An 18,059-nucleotide genomic window follows, 5' to 3' on the forward strand; every position below is an offset into this window, starting at 1 on the left:
CTGTCTCCAATATATGCTCTTAGCCATTTTGCCTACTAACCCAACACTACTCTCAGCCATTCACACAGATATGGTGAGAAGGTGCGCGCGTTCACATATTCACAACTGCTGCAGTTTCATGCCCAGCGAAATGGAAGCTCCTTTAAGGCGGGTGCCATTCTATCATAGGCTTCAACTGCTTTTATATATGCTTGGAAAATGCAGATTTATTTATTATTATTATTATTTTTTAAATAAATTTATTTATTTATTTTTGGCAGCGTTGGGTCTGTTGCTGCACGCGGGCTTTTTGAGTTGTGGCGAGCGGGGGCTACTCTTTGTTTTGGTGATCGGGCTTCTCACTGCAGTGGCTTCTCTTGTTGTGGAGCACAGGCTCTAGGCGCATGGGCTTCAGTAGTTGTGGCTCACGGGCTTAGTTGCCCCACGGCATGTGGGATCTTCCCGGACCAGGGCTTGAACCTGTGTCCCCTGCATTGGCAGGCGGACTCCCAACCACTGAGCCACCAGGGAAGTCCCATTGTAATTCTTTCTTCATAAGAGGCAATATAAGATGGTAATAAGGCATTCAGACTCTGCAACCAGAGAACTAGCTCGATGACTTTGGGCAAGTTTCTTAAACTTTCTGGGCCTTAATTTCCTCATCATATACAAGATGGGGATATTGATTGTGCCTACCTCACAGGGTGAATGTGAAGATTAAATGGGTCATGTGTAATACTGCCTGTCGTACATAAGCACTGACTAATTGTTAGGTACTACTATTATTATTACTGTTACACAAGTCTCATCATGAAGACCTATGAATCCCTTGACTTTTGACCTTTTCCATTCAATCATTTCACTTATAAGTGAAATGCTTCTAGCTGAAATCTCGCATGTTCAGTTTCAACCCAAAGATAAGACATGATTTAAAGTTTGAAAATAAACAAACCCAAGTGGCTGCAAAGAGAACGTTGAAGATTCTCCACAAAGCCATACCCGATTCCTATGCCATGAGAAGAGATCTCATGCCATCAGATAGTGCTGACAGCGTTCCGAGTAAGACCAACAGATAAAGGCCTCACCTCTTGACCATGTTCCTGGTGTGCCAGATGCAAGGGAAAGACTCCTTCAGAATAGTTTTATAATGCCTGTTCAAGTCCCTTCCAGCCAACGAACACCGATAATTCCCCACGATCACTCCGTCTGGATTTAACATGGGAACCACTTTGAAGATAAAAATATCTCTGAGGAGCTGGGCATCTGGGGAGCTGCTAAGGATGAAGTCCAAAAAGCCCTTCATAACCCAGGAGCCATTACTTTCCCCAGGGTGCACTCTGGCGGTCAAGACCACAGCTTTCTTTGCAGCTGCCTCTTGAGGGGTCCGGGCTGGGTTGGTGATGGTGAGCAGGTAGACGGTGTTTCCTGCAAGGCTCCTGCATAAAGTTCGGAGTTTGCAGAACTGAGATTGGACGGGGCTGTTTGCCACTGACAGGAGGAAGCATTGCAAGTCAGTGTATGTATATGGGTAGAAGTGTGCAAAGAAGCAAGTGTCCTGGTCATGTGGAAACTGAATGGTCCATGTGAGACAGTAAAAGGGCTGCTGCCCATCCTCCGTGTTGTTCCTATAGTACCTGATTTCATCTCCTTCTCTCCTCCAGCCAATGCTGTGGGTGCTGGCATCCAACTGGGAATACATGAGTGGCTTCATCCCTATAGTGTAAAGGCTCTTGGGTTTCAGGAGGTTGATGATGGTGAAGCGATAGGTGACATCTTTCCTGGTGTTCTGAACTCGAAAATAAAACCACTGAGTGTGCTTATTCGTGTAGAGGTCAGTTCGCAAGGTGAGTTCATACTCATAGGTGTTTCTGTAATAGAGAACACAGAAGAATATCTCTATAACTCCACACGCCCCTCAAAAAACAAACATTGTTTCCCTCTGGTAAAAACAGATCTTATTACAACAGAAAAGCCTGCTACATCACACATTTATTTTCTTATTTCCCTAGTTTTCCAACTCACATATTAGGCTAGCAGGAACTTGGGAAAAGAAAGTTTATTCGGAGTGGGACAGGAAGAATCTCAAAACTTACACTGCTGCACAGCATTTCTGGGAGCACTGTGAGCTTCTTGGTATCTTTTGAGAGTATTCAATAGCAGTTTCTAACCACTTCAACACATTTCTCTTTAACACACTGAACAGTAGTGAAGCCAGAGCCCCATGTTGTCTGTTAGCTACATCCTGGACATCATCACTGTAGAGGAGACCTGTAAGCCCTCTGTGCTATTTTTATATCTGATCCTCACTTATTTGAAGATGAGGGGGCATCTCTGGAATGCTTTCACCTTGTTGAACTTGCAGAAGACAAAATACAAATGCCAAAAAGCATGGAAAGATATTCACCCACATGCATAATTAATGAAGTACAAATTAAAATAGGATATGCTCTTTCCCCTCCATCTCACCAACATTCCAGTGCTGGGAACCGGGCACTCTCACACACTGTTGATGGGGACTAAATCACATTGGGAGGGCAAATGGGCAAAAACTAGCAGTACTAGGGCTTCCCTGGTGGCGCAGTGGTTGAGAGTCGGCCTGCCGGTGCAGGGGACACGGGTTCGAGCCCTGGTCTGGGAGGATCCCACATGCCGCGGAGCGGCTGGGCCCGTGATGCCACAATTGCTGAGCCTGCGCGTCTGGAGCCTGTGCTCCGCAACGAGAGAGGCCGCGGTAGTGACAGGCCCGCGCACCGCGATGAAGAGTGGCCCCCGCTTGCCACAACTAGAGAAGGCCCTCGCATAGAAACGAAGACCCAACGCAGCCAAAATAAATAAATAAATAATTAAAAACAAAAAACAAACAAAAAAAAAACTAGCAGTACTGAAGTGATCAAACCCTGAACCAACAATTTTATTTCTAGAGTTTATCTCATAAAACCACAACTACTTAAAAATATAAATGCAGGGAATTCCCTGGTGGTCCAGTGGTTAGGACTCTGCACTTCCACTGCAGGGGGCATGGGTTCGAACCCTGGTCGGGGAGCTAAGATCCCGCAAGCTGCACAGTGCGGCCAAAAAAAAAATGCATAAGGGTATTAATTCGTTAACCAAAATATTGTAAACATCTTAATTTCCCATCAGTTGGGGACAAGGTAAATAAGGTATGGAGTGTCCATACAATAGGACAATATGAACATCTGTGATGTGGCCATAGAAAAACATTTAAAATTTATTAAGTGGAAAAAAGCAACATGTAAAACAGTATGTATACCACTTTTCTATTTTTAAAAATATATGATTTGTGTATATTACATATTGTAGAGAGAGAGAGAGAGAAAATTAATGTATATACACCAAACTATAAACAGTTGCTGCATCTAGTAGGTATGATTATAGAATTGCAACTTTTATGGTATTTTTATTGAGGCTGTAAAAAATTAATAACCAGAAACCCAATTAAATAGAGTTGGGAGACCAGAAGAGGGAGCTCTCATGTCCTGCAATGATGGCAGAGCCCAACAGGAAGAAAAAAGACTCTTTTTCCTTCCTTGCAAGGACTCAGCCAATGAAAAGCCACGGACCCTTTGTTTACTGGAGCCCTCCCAACTTCCTTCTCCTCTCAGTGAAAGTGTTCTCCCTCTCTTGTAGCGTGGGACTTGCATGTCGCCCCCCCGTGGTTGCAGACCCTGAAATGCAGTTCTCTGCCAATCCTGAATAAACGCATCTTTGCTGGAGAAATATCTGACAGTCTGTTTATTTCAGGTCAACAATGCAAATTTCAAACGCGCACTAATTTCTTTTAGTAGAAAAAATAATTTAGATAATTTTTCATTCTGAAAAGTATGAGTCACAATTATTCCATTCTTCTTCATCGTCCTCACAATTACCTCTCGTCACTTTTCTCTTCCACAAAAACACTCCTGATCACTAAAGACACCTCTCAGTCACTTCAGTCATCATCCCTTTGGGAAATTCCTCTTTGTTACTCACACTCTAACAGCTTTCTGCAGGTTCCCACTCTCAAACCTTGATTCAAACAGCAGAGTATTATCTTCTGGTCCTTGCAACGTGACTGCCAGTTCCTTGATAATCCCTCGTTTGCCTCCCACTCTGGAACTGGTGAAATAGGAATCTTCGGTGGGCACTGCAGATGAGACAGACATATTCAGTCCAAGTTTCACTCCGAATCCATCTATCCAGCAAATATTAATTGAGCCCCTCTGTGTTCAGCACTATTCTAGCTTAAGAACAATGAGTATTTAAATTTTCAATTGTCCTTGCTGAGACTTTTAATTTTTAAAAATGTATTTCTTTGAAGACCTTTAAGTAGTTTAGAGGACTTCCTTTTGCTACCTGGTTACCCTTGGCAACTCAAATACTGCTTATACCCATTTAAACTCTAATTTAAAAGGATGTTGGCAAAAAATTACATTCTAAGTGGAGCACCGGAAAACATTTGCAATCTTATTCTACAAGAACAAACAAAAAGCCACATAGCACCTATTTATTAACTTAAAAAGAAGATAAAGGGGGAAAAAAAAGAGAGAAAATAAAGTACACTCCATGTCATTTTTTTGGTATATCATTCCAGATTTAAATATAGCAAAAATAGAAGTTTGAGAAGAACTGGCACGAGTGCAATTTGTCTAAGAGGGGAAACAAAATATCATAGCAATTAGTGAAAAGAAAAGGTTATGATTGAAATTTTTTCTTTAACATGAAGCTGAAACAAAAAACATTACACAATTTATATTATTTTATTTAGGAAAATTTAGATGATAATCACAACCTCTTTCTAATCCTTGGAATAACAAAGAATCAATTGTTAATTTTTTTTTCTTTTTTTTGGTGGGCTTACAATTTTTCAGACAAATTCAATGAGAATGCCATGTGACACCTTTGATTTTTTGCAGTTACTTTTGCAAAACTATTTTAGGCCCTACGGTTCTCCTAAGGACTCTCTTTGTACCACACTGTTCTTATCAGTTGTGTCCAGAATCTATTTTGTCATCTTTTGTTGATTTTCTCCTTAACTGTTAACTGATAAAAAATTTCTAGATTCTCAGTTGTCAATGGCTTTGCAGTGATGCAAGCAATTCTTTAACATTCATCAACTTCATACAATCCTGCATCTCTTTTAAGGATAATTTCACTTTTAAAAATATTTACTTATTTATTTGGTTGCACTGGGTCTTAGTTGTGGCAGGCAGATTCCTTAGTTGCAGCTTGTGGGCTCCTTAGTTGTGGCTCACTGGCTCCATAGTTGAGGCACGCAGGCTCCTTAGTTGTGGCATGCGAACTCTCAGTTGCAGCATGCATGTGGGATCTAGTTCCCTGACCAGGGATCGAACTCAGGCCCCCTGCATTGGGAGCACGGAGTCTTAACTACTGCGCCACCAGGGAAGTCCCAGGATAATTTCACTTTGCAATTAATTTTTTACTGTACTTGCATTATGTTGTCAGATGTTAACAATACCCACCATCAAGAAGTGACTGATACCAACAAAGATGCTGACCATTGGGCAGGATAGATAAGAGAATTAAACAAATAGAAACATGTATGGGGTCTGATTTTATAAGTAGTCAATTCATTAGTAAGTATATTCACATTATGATGACTTTTGCTTCTATACGCAACCTTGCCACTGTGGAGACTTAGAGAATAAATATTTGGATAATAAATGAAAGCAAAGGAGAAAGCGAGCATAAAAAGGAGTAAAAGCACAGAGGAAGTAAAAACAGAAGCAGCAGGAGGAGTACAAGTAATCCATTTAAGAGCTGGGGACCCATGTTATTCAATCTCTTCATGGAACCACAATCAAAGTACAGATCGGCAACCAGATGTCATTAATATAGGAATTTCAATATTTTCTTTAGTCTTTAAGGTAACTTAAAAACGATCCAACTCATAGCCCACAGTAACATTTTTCAATAACAAAACCTCTTTCTTATTTTCCCCTCAATATCCTTACAGCAAGTGGTTGCTCTAAGTCTCCTAAGCTAACAAACTCCCAGATTCTCCCCGGAGCCCCATCTTTTCAGTTTTCTGTTTCTTCATTCCTCCAACAGTGTGGGCTCAGCTCTCCTTGATGAATCCAAAGGACAAGATCAAGACAGCTGCCACAAATGTGTAGTAACAGGACAATAAGGACAATTCACAAAAGCTGCCATATCAGGAGAATGAGCTCTCAACCCCAGGGTTTAGTCCTTTGTAGAAATACGTCTGGATAGAACAGATGAAGCAGTGGCGATTCATGGTCATCTGGTTTATTGAAAATGACTACAGCAAAGTCAACGAGAGGTGAAACAGGCTTATAATATCCAAGAATTTCTTGAGGTTGCAGGAGCAGTACATCCCCTACTATTTATAACCCAAGTCTACTGACTTATGATCTGAGTTTAAAGTCTCCCAAGCTCCTCCTCAGACATTCCATAAGGTGGAGCTAGGTAGACTATGAGTTGCCTCACCTTTTCTACCTCACTAGCTTTTGCCAAAATAGTAATGAGAGCTCAAAATCAAGGCAACTGGGAGTGGAGCATGTGCAACCACATCTCAGATGGGTCCTCTCTGCTAAAATTGGCTCATTTTATTTTTCTAGTTGTAGGAATGTAAACACATTGCAGTCCCTCCTTCCTATTACTGTTTTTTTCAGTAAAAACCTCCCCTGATTTCACTAACTTAACACATCCCATTTCTACTAATTACACTTGGTACATGTTCCTCCTCCAATAAAATAGATTTCTTTTCTGATCATTACTATCTATTAGCTTACTTCTCTTTAACATGGTATATCTCTTCTGCCTTAAAGGTTACTATTACCATCTGTTTCACATCCTCCCCAGCACTTGTTATTGTCTATATTGCTGTTTTAGCTATTTCAGTCGGTCTGAAGTTGATTCATCCTTTCCATAAATATCCTTTATTAAACGGAGGAGATTCTCTCCTATTTCTAGTTTTCAGAATGTTCTTATCATGAAAGGTCTGATTTTGTCAAATGCCTTTTCTGCATTGATTGAGATGACTGTGTGTTTTTTTTCCCTTTGTTCTATTAATGTGGTAGGTCACATCAATTTTCTTATGTTGAACCACCCTTGGACTCCTGGAACAAATCTCGCTTGGTCATGGTATATAATCCTTTCCATATGCTGTTGAATTTGGTTTGCTGGTATTTGGTTGAGGATTTTTGCATTTATATTCATGAGGAATACTAATCTATAGTTTTCTTGTGATGTCTTTGTCTGGCTTTGAATACTGGCTTCATAAGAAGAGCTGGGAAATGTTACCTCCTCCTCTGTTTTCAAAGTTTTGAAGCATTAGTGCTATTTCATCTTTAAATGTTTGGTACAATTCAAACAAATCCTGTTAAGCCATCTGGCCCAGGGATTTCTTTGCAGGAAGATTTTAAATTACTAATTCAATTTCTTTGTCATAAACTGAATTATTCAGACTTTTTATTTCTTCCTGAGTCAGTTTTGATATGTTTTTCTAGCAATTTCTCCTGTTCATCTATGTTGTTTAATTTGCTGACATAAAGTCATTAATAGCATTACCTTGTAATTGTTCTGATTTCTGTAGAGTTGATGCTTGTGTCCCCTTGCATTCCTGATTTCTATAATTTGTGTCTCCTCTCGTTTTTTCTTGGTTGATCTGGCTAAAGTTCTGTCAATTTTGTTAATGTTTCCAAAGGACCAACTTTTGGTTTGATTTTCTGTATTACTTTTCTATTTCACTGATTTCTGATTTTATCTTTATTACTTCCTTCCTTCTGCTCACTTTGGACGTAGTTTGCTCTTATTTTTCTAATTTATTAAGGTGGAAGCTTATGTAATTGATTTGAGATCTTTCTTCCTTTTAAATACAGGCATTTAAAGCCATAAATTTACCTTGCAGTGCTTTGGCTGCATTTCATAAATTTTGATATGTTGTTTTATTTTCACTCAGTTCAAAATATTTTTGAACTCTTCTTATGACTTCTTTAACCCATGGGTTACTTAGAAATGTGTTGTTCAATTTGTAAATATTTGTAGATTTCCCAGATTTCATTCTGTTGTTGATTTCTAATTTAATTTTGCTGTGATCAGAGAATACATTTTGTATGACTTCAATCATTTTAAATGTATTAAGACTCGCTTTACAACCTAGTATATGGTATATCCTGGGGAATTTACCATGTGCCCTTGAAAAGAATGTGTATTTTGTTGTTGGGTACAGTGTCCTGCACATTTTTATAAAAGACAGGAATTCTACCACTAGGATGCCTGCAAATTAATGCAGAAAACCACAGAGTAAATGACAGTCATATGCACATACTACAAAGTACTCACTACAGTTCAGGAGGTGGAGAAAAGAAGAGCAAATTCCCCAAAGATCCAACATCTGATTTTCAGTAAGGGGAATAACAAGGAAGAAGCTATAAAATGGACTCAGAACTATTAAGAAAACATACTAACATTTTTAAAAAATGATTGAAAATTTAAAACTGATTGGTCATGAATTTCAGGGCTCCCACTCAGGTTGGTCTGGAAAAGACAGCTTCTTTATCACTAAAATATGAATTTTTAAAAATCACTTTTATTATAGAAAATATGTTTATTGTAATTTGGTCATGATTAATCACTCACTGTTCAGTGTGATGACAATACCTGAATCTAATTGATAGACAACTGTGCCTTTTTCTTCTCCTACAATTTCTGGTACCTTTTCATTTCCTGTAGGTTGATAGAAATATTCTGGTTGAGGTGGAACCCACTCTGAAAGAAGACATTAAAAAGTACAAAATAAGAAATAATACAAAAGGCACTTTATTAGAACTGAAATCATAGAAATGATTTCAGTTCCTCTATATTAATAAAAAACATAGACATGAAATCATAATAATGATTATTCAAATGGCTAGTATGGTTGAATCAAACCAAATTCCCACCCTAAGTTTCCAGTGTGTTCGTAAATTAATTATGTCTTGCTTTTCTCTATAAAGACTATGGAGAAATTTTTAACAAAAAGCATATAGAACAGAAGTATAAACTTTATTTTTTTATTTTTTTAGATTTTTTTGATGTGGACCATTTTAAAAGTCTTTATTGAATTTGTTACAATATTGCTTCTGTTTTATGTTTTTTGGGTTTTTTTGCCACTAGGCATGTGGGATCTTAGCTCTCTGACCAGGGATCGAATCCACACCCCCAGCACTGGAAGGTGAAGTCTTAACCACTGGACCACCAGGGAAGTCCCAGAAGTATAAACTTTAAATAGAAGACCTAAAAATAAGGCAGAAAGGTCAATATAGTTGTTGCATCAACTCTTCAAAATTTGTCCCTGGGGCTTCCCTGGTGGCGCAGTGGTTAAGAATCCGCCTGCCAGTGCAGAGGACACGGGTTTGAGCCCTGGTCCAGGAAGATCCCACATGCTGTGGAGCAACTAAGCCTGTGCGCCACAACTACTGAGCCTGCACTCTAGAGTCTGTGAGCCATAACTACTGAAGCCCACACGCCTAGAGCCCATGCTTCGCACCAAGAGAAGCCACTGCAATGAGAAGCCCGCGCACGGCAACGAAGAGCAGCCCCTGCTTGCCCCAACTAGAGAAAGCCCACGTGCAGCAACGAAGACCCAACATAGCCAAAAATAAGTAAATAAAATAAATACATTTTTAAACAAAGGATCAAATTCTTAAAAAAAAAAAAGAAAAAAAAATTTGTCCCTGAGCTCCCAGTCAGGAAAATATGATCAGCTACATATTTTTTTATTACTATAGAGGAACAAGTATATCAGTTTCTTCAGAGGAAACAAGGTGTTTTCATTAACACTCAATCCTGAAAGATTTCTCATATGACACTTGGGTGACTTCTCAATATCATTTTAAGTACAGTAGCCACTGATGAAAGCCAAGGGCATATATAAAGACACAACTTAAATTCAACAGTACATTAAAAGAATCACACACCATGATCAGTGGGATTTACTCCAGGGATGCAAGGATGGTTCAACATTTGCAAATCAGTCAATGTGATACATCACATTAACAAAAGGAAGGATAAAAATCATATGATTATTTCCATACATGAAGAAAAAGCAACTGACAAAATTCAACATCCATTTATGACAAAAACTCTCAACAAAGTGGGTATAGAGGGACTACCTCAACATAATAAAAGCCACATATATCAAGCCCACAGCTAACACCATACTCAACGGTGAAAAGCTGAAAGCTCTTCCTCTAAGACCAGGAACATGACAAGGCTGCCTACTCCCACCACTTTATTCAACATAGTACTGGAAGTCCTAGTCAGAGCAATTAGGCAAGAAAAAGACATAAAAGGTATTCAAATTGGAAAGGAAGAACTAAAAATGCCACTGACATATATTATATACAGAAAACCCTAAAGACTCTATCAAAAAACTGTTGGACCTAATAACAAATTCAGTAAAGTTGCAAAATACAAAATCAATACACAAAAATCAGTGCATTTCTATACACTAATAATGAACTCTCAGAGAGAAATTAAGAAAACATTCCCATTTACCATTGCATCAAAAAGAGTAAAATATCTAGGAATAAATTTAAACAAGAACTATAAGACATTAATGAATGATATTGAAGAAGACACAAATAAATGGAAAGATACTCTGTGCTCAAGGTTGGAAGAACCAATATTATTAAAATGTCCATACTACCCAAAGCAGTTTACAGATTCAATGCAATCCCTACCAAAATTCCAGTGGCATTTTTCACAAAAGTAAAACAAACAATCCCAAATTTCGTATGGAACCATTAAAGATCCCCAATAGCCAAAGCAACCTTGACAAAGAAGAACAAAGCTAGAGTCACCATGCTCCCTGATTTCAAACTCTATTACAAAGCTATACTTATTAAAACAATATGATATCTGCATAAAAACAGATACATAGATCAATGGAACAGAACAGAGAGCCCAGGAAATTCTCTGGTGGTCCAGTGATTAGGATTCTGTGCTTCCACTGCAGGGGGCACTGGTTTGATCCCTGGTCAGGGAACTAAGATCCCGCATGCCACGTGGCACGGCAAGAAAAAAAAAAAAGAATAGAGAACCCAGAAATAAACCCATGCATCTATGGTCAATTAAGTTATGACAAAGAAGGCAAGAATATACAATGGGGAAAGGACAGTCTCGTCAATAAATGGTGTTGGGAAAACTGGACAGCCATATGCAAAAGAATAAAACTGGGCCACTATCTTATACCACACACAAAAATTAACTCAAAATGAATTAACGACCTGAATGTAAGACCTGAAACCATAAAACTCCTAGAAGAAAACACAGGCAGTAAGCTCCTTGACATAGGTCTTGGTGATGAGTTTTTGAATCTGACTACAAAAGCAAAAGCAACAAAAGCATAAATAAGTGGAACTAAATCAAACTAAAAAGCTTCTGCACAGCAAAGTAAACCATCAGCAAAACGAAAAGGCAACCCTTTATTTTATTTTATTTTATTTATTTTTTTTTTTTAAGAATTTTTTTTTTTAAATTTTATTTATGGCTGTGTTGGGTCTTCGTTTCTCTGCAAGGGCTTTCTCTAGTTGCGGCAAGCGGGGGCCACTCTTCATCGCGGTGCGCGGGCCTCTCACTATCGTGGCCTCTCTTGTTGCGGAGCACAGGATCCAGACGCGCAGGCTCAGTAGTTGTGGCTCACGGGCCCAGCTGCTCCGCGGCATGTGGGATCCTCCCAGACCAGGGCTCGAACCCCTATCCCCTGCATCGGCAGGCAGATTCTCAACCACTGCGCCACCAGGGAAGCCCCCTTTATTTTTTTTAATTTGGCCATACCACATGGCATGCAGGATCTTAGTTCCCCAACTAGGCATCGAACCCAGGCACTGGCAGTGGAAGCGCAGAGTCCTAACCACTGGACCACAAGGAAATTCCCAAAAGGCAACTTTCTGAATGAGAGAAAATATTTGCAAATCATATATCTGATAAGGGGCTAACATCCAAAATATATAAAGAACTCATACAACTCAACAGCAAAAAAACAATCCAATTGAAAAATGGGGGCTTCCCTGGTGGTGCAGTGGTTAAGAATCTGCCTGCCAATGCAGGGGACACGGGTTTGAGCCCTGGTCCAGGAAGGTACCACATGCCGTGGAGCAACTAAGCCTGTGCGTCACAACTACTGAGCCTGCACTCCAGAGCCTATGAGCCACAACTACTGAGCCCGCGTGCCTAGAGCCTGTGCTCCGCAACAAGAGAAGTCATGGCAATGAGAAGCCCTCACACCACAACAAAGAGTAGCCCCCCGCTCACCGCAACTAGAGAAAGCCCACGCACAGCAATGAAGCCCCAACACAGCCAAACAAACAAACAAAAAACCCCAAAAAAACCCACTTCTACAGGGTAGGGACAGATGACCTTAAGACTTCTCAGCTATTGTGCCAACTCAAAATGTGCCCCCTGACAATTCCCAAACACCCTAAGGGCAGTTCTGTCCCCAGTTAAAAGACACTGAGCCAATCCTTGTATTTTCAGCTTCATCTCTTTTCTTTCATGTTGAAGGCTCCATGGTTACCCAAACATGTCTTGTTCTTTTTCTGTTTCCTCTAACTGGAATACTTTGCTTTGATCCTTTCAATTGGATCACTTCTAACTCATCCTTCAGATTTCAGCTTCCGTGTCAACTTCTCTTGGAAACCCTCACTGAACTTCCAGGTTGGGGTTAAGTGTTCCCAGAGCGACCAAGTGCTATGCAATTGCCTGGTTCTATCTTTAACTTCCTCACTAGTCTGTGAGCTCTGAGTGTCTCCATTTGCTCATCACTATATTTCTAACACCAAGCACTATACTTAGCATATGGTAGATGCTTAATGAATACACAATGAATGAATATTGTAAGAGGAAAGTGAGAAAATAAGAAACACCCAGTTGTTTATCAGCAGTCTTAAGCAGAGACATGAGTGTTCCAGCAATCATAGAAGTCCCCACTTCTGAAAATCCTTCATAAAATGAATGCTAAAGATTGTACTTGCATCAAAAACTCAAAAATATGGCCAACAATGTCATAAAAAAATGTCTCCACCATTCCCACAAAAAACTCCAATCAACTCAAAATATGATTAAAAAATAGTAAACGTTTCTGAGAATCTGAAAAAGAATATATATATATATATGTGTATATATATATAACTGAATCACTGTGCTATACACTTGAAACATGACCTTATAAATCAATTAAACTTCAATAAAATTTTTTAAAAAATGCTTTCTTCTTAGGACCTGTGCAGAAGGGGAGAGGCAGCACGTCAAAAGGAGGGCCTCTGGAGTATGGAGTTCCAGAGTTTGGAGGGAAAATAAATCTTCAGCTTAGAGAGGTCTAGCACTTTCCCCAGTGACTCATGATCAGCAAGGGGCAGACGGAATCAGGTTTCCTGACTTTCACTGTAGTGGGTCACTGTGTCTGAGAGTGATTAGAAGAAATTAAGCAAGTGAACAAAGAAAATTACATACTGGGTCAATGAAAACCAACTTCTTTCCTCAAAGGAGTGGTTTATGTTTTAAAAAGTACCTTAGCGGGGAGACCTTCAAGATGGCAGAGGAGTAAGACGTGGAGATCACCCTCCTCCCCACAAATACATCAGAAATACATCTACATGTGGAACAGCTCCTAGAGAACACCTACTGAAGGCTGGCAGAAGACCTCAGACTTCCCAAAAGCCGTGTGGCTGAGAGGGTCTTGGTGCTCCAGCCGGGTGTCAGGCCTGTGCCCCTGAGGTGGGAGAGCCAAGTTCAGGACATTGGTCCACCAGAGACCTCCCAGCTCCATGTAACATCAAATGGCGAAAGCTCTCCCAGAGATCTCCATCTCAACGCTAAGACCCAGCTCCACTCAACAACCAGCAAGCTACAGTGCTGGACACCCTATGCCAAACAACTACCAAGACAGGAACACAACCCCACCCGTTAGCAGAGAGGCTGCCTAAAATCATAATAAGGTCACAGACACCTCAAAACACACCACCGGACGCAGTCCTGCCCACTAGAAATACAAGACCCAGCCTCATCCACCAGAACACAGGCACCAGTCCCCTCCACCAGGAAGCCTACACAACCCACTGAACCAACCTTAGCCACTGGGGGCAGACACCAAAAACAACGGGAACTACGAACCTGCAGCCTGCAAAAAGGAGACCCCAAACACAGTAAGTTAAGCAAAATGAGAAGGCAGAAAAACACACAGCTGATGAAGAAGCAAGGTAAAAACCCACCAGACCACACAAATGAAGAGGAAATAGGCAGTCTACCTGAAAAAGAATACAGATTAATGAGAGTAAAGATGATGCAAAATCTTGGAAATACAATGGAGAAAATAAAAGAAACGTTTAACAAGGACCTAGAAGAACTAAAGAGCAAACAAACAATGATGAACAACACAATAAATAGAATTAAAATTCTCTAGAAGGAACCAATAGCAGAATAACTGAGGCAGAAGAACGGATAAGTGACCTGGAGGATAAAATAGTGGAAGTAACTACTGTAGAGCAGAATAAAGAAAAAAGAATGAAAAGAATTGAGGACAGTCTTAGAGACCTCTGGGACAACATTAAATGCACCAATATTCGAATGATAGGGGTCCCAGAAGAAGAAGAGAAAAAGAAAGGGACTGAGAAAATATTTGAAGAGTTATAGTTGAAAACTTCCCTAATATGGGAAAGGAAATAGTCAATCAAGTCCAGGAAGCGGAGAGAGTCCCATACAGGATAAATCCAAGGAGAAAGACACCAAGACACATATTAATCAAACTATCAAAAATTAAATACAAAGAAAAAATATTAAAAGCAGCAAGGGAAAAACAACAAATAACATACAAGGGAATACACATAAGGTTAACAGCTGATTTTTCAGCATAAACTCTGCAAGCCAGAAGGGAGTGGCAGGACATATTGAAAGTGATGAAAGGGAAAAACCAACAACCAAGGTTACTCTACCTAGCAAGGATCTCATTCAGATTTGACAGAGAAATTAAAACCTTTACAGACAAGCAAAAGCTAAGAGAATTCAGCACCACCAAACCAGCTTTACAACAAATGCTAAAGGAACTTCTCTAGGCAGGAAACACAAGAGAAGGAAAAGACCTACAATAACAAACCCAAAACAATTAAGAAAATGGTAATAGGAACATACATATCAATAATTACCTTAAATATAAATGGATTAAATTCTCCCACCAAAAGACGTAGACTGGCTGAATGGATACAAAAACAAGAACCGTATATATGCTGTCTACAAGAGACCCACTTCAGACCTAGGGACACATACAGACTGAAAGTGAGGGGATGGAAAAAGATATTCCATGCAAAAGGAAATCAAAAGAAAGCTGGAGTAGCAATTCTCATATCAGACAAAATAGACTTTAAAATAAAGACTAGTACAAGAGACAAAGAAAGACACTACATAATGATCAAGAGATCAATCCAAGAATAAGATATAACAATTGTAAATATTTATGCACCCAACATAGGAGCACCTCAATACATAAGGCAAATGCTAACAGCCATAAAAGGGGAAATCGACAGTAACACAATAATAGTAGGGGACTTTAACACCCCACTTTCACCAATGGACAGATCATCCAAAATGAAAATAAATAAGGAAACACAAGCTTTAAATGATACATTAAACAAGATGGACTTAATTGATATTTATACGACATTCCATCCAAAAACAACAGAATACACTTTCTTCTGAAGTGGTCATGGAACATTCTCCAGGATACATCACATCTTGGGTCACAAATCAAGCCTAGGTAAATTTAAGAAAACTGAAATCGTATCAAGTATCTTTTCCAACCACAATGCTATGAGACTAGATATCAATTACAGGAAAAAAGTCTGTAAAACATACAAACACATGGAGGCTAAACAATATACTACTTAATAACCAAGAGATCACTGAAGAAATCAAAGAGGAAATCAAAAAATACCTAGAAACAAATGGCAAAGAAAACACGAAGACCCAAAATCTATGGGATGCAGCAAAAGCAGTTCTAAGAGGGAAGTTTATAGCAATACAATCCTACCTCAAGAAACAAGAAACATCTCAAATAAACAACATAACCTTATACCTAAAGCAATTAGAGAAAGAAGAACAAAAAACCCCCAAAGTTAGCAGAAGGAAAGAAATCATAAAGATCAGATCAGAAATAAATGAAAAAGAAATGAAGGAAACGATAGTAAAGATCAATAAAACTAAAAGCTGGTTCTTCGAGAAGATAAACAAAATTGATAAACCATTAGCCAGACTCATCAAGAAAAAACGGGTGAAGGGTCAAATCAATAAAATTAGAAATGGAAAAGGAGAAGTAACAACTGACACAACAGAAATACAAAGGATCATGAGAGATTACTACAAGCAACTCTATGCCAATAAAATGGACAACCTGGAAGAAATGGACAAATTCTTAGAAAAGCACAACCTTCTGAGACTGAACCAGGAAGAAATAGAAAATATAAACAGACCAATCACAAGCACTGAAATTGAGACTGTGATTAAAAATCTTCCAACAAACAAAAGCCCAGGACCAGATGGCTTCACAGGCGAATTCTATCAAACATTTAGAGAAGAGTTAACACCTATCCTTCTCAAACTCTTCCAAAATATAGCAGAGGGAGGAACACTCCCAAACTCATTCTACGAGGCCACCATCACCCTGATACCAAGACCAGACAAAGGTGTCACAAAGAAAGAAAACTACAGGCCAATATCACTGATGAACATAGATGCAAAAATCCTCAACAAAATACTAGCAAACAGAATCCAACAGCACATTAAAAGGATCATATACAATAATCAAGTGGGGTTTATCCCAGGAATGCAAGGATTCTTCAATATATGCAAATCAATCAATGTGATAAACCATATTAACAAATTGAAGGAGGAAAACCATATGATCATCTCAATAGATGCAGAAAAAGCTTTCAACAAAATTCAACACCCATTTATGGTAAAAATCCTCCAGAAAGTAGGCAAAGAGGGAACTTACCTCAACATAATAAAGGCCATATATGACAAACCCACAACCAATATCATTCTCAATGGTGAAAAACTGAAACCATTTCCTTTAAGATCAGGAACAAGACAAGGCTGTCCACTCTCACCACTATTATTCAACATAATTTTGGAAGTTTTAGCCACAGCAATCAGAGAAGAAAAAGAAATAAAAGGAATCCAAATTGGAAAGAAGAAGTAAAGTTGACACCGTTTGCAGATGATATGATATTATACATAGAGAATCCTAAAGATGCTACCAGAAAACTACTAGAGCTAATGGATGAATCTGGTAAAGTAGTAGAATACAAAATTAATGCACAGAAATCTCTTGCATTCCTATACACTAATGATGAAAAGTCTGAAAGAGAAATTAAGCAAACACTCCCATTTACCACTGCAACAAAAAGAATAAAATACCTAGGAAGAAACCTACCTAAGGAGACAAAAGATCTGTATGAAGAAAACTATAAGACACTGATGAAAGGAATTAAAGATGATACAAACAGATGGAAAGATATACCATGTTCTTGGATTGGAAGAATCAACATTGTGAAAATGACTCTACTACCCAAAGCAATCTACAGATTCAATGCAATCCCTATCAAACTACCAGTGGCATTTTTCACAGAACTAGAATAAAAAATTTCACAATTTGTATGGAAACACAAAAGACCTCGAAGAGCCAAAGCAATCTTGAGAAAGCAAAACGGAGCTGGAGGAATCAGGCTCCCTGACTCCAGACTATACTACATAGCTACAGTAATCAAGACAGTATGGTACTGGCACAAAAACAGAAATAGTGATCAATGGAACAGGATAGAAAGCCCAGAGATAAAGCCACGCACATATGGTCACCTTATCTTTGACAAAGGAGGCAAGAATATACAGTGGAGAAAAGACAGCCTCTTCAATAAGTGGTGCTGGGAAAACTGGACAGCTACATGTAAAAGAATGAAATTAGAACACTTCCTAACACCATACCAAAAACAAACTCAAAATGGATTAAAGACCTAAATGTAAGGCCAGACACTATAAAACTCTTGGAGGAAAACAAAGGCAGAACA

The 18,059-nt window shown here is 39.1% G+C and overlaps 1 protein-coding gene across 8 annotated transcripts in view; it reads right to left on the reverse strand.

Annotated features, from left to right (window-relative positions):
* AGBL2 (AGBL carboxypeptidase 2) overlaps positions 1 to 18,059 on the reverse strand; it is a 41,087-nt gene that overhangs the window by 15,048 nt on the left and 7,980 nt on the right. For 7 of the 8 annotated variants that reach the window (XM_068555633.1, XM_068555636.1, XM_068555631.1 and 4 more), the window contains 3 exons: positions 8,623 to 8,730; positions 3,970 to 4,123; positions 1,065 to 1,847 (listed from right to left, as the gene is read on the reverse strand). In XM_068555633.1, coding sequence (XP_068411734.1) covers positions 1,065 to 1,847; positions 3,970 to 4,123; positions 8,623 to 8,730 — 1,045 coding nt within the window. The remainder of the gene's footprint in view (positions 1 to 1,064; positions 1,848 to 3,969; positions 4,124 to 8,622; positions 8,731 to 18,059) is intronic. The other variant, XM_068555632.1, reaches the window with a different exon arrangement.

The sequence above is a fragment of the Eschrichtius robustus genome, chromosome 11, assembly GCF_028021215.1.
Source record: "Eschrichtius robustus isolate mEscRob2 chromosome 11, mEscRob2.pri, whole genome shotgun sequence".
NCBI lineage: Eukaryota > Metazoa > Chordata > Mammalia > Artiodactyla > Eschrichtiidae > Eschrichtius > Eschrichtius robustus.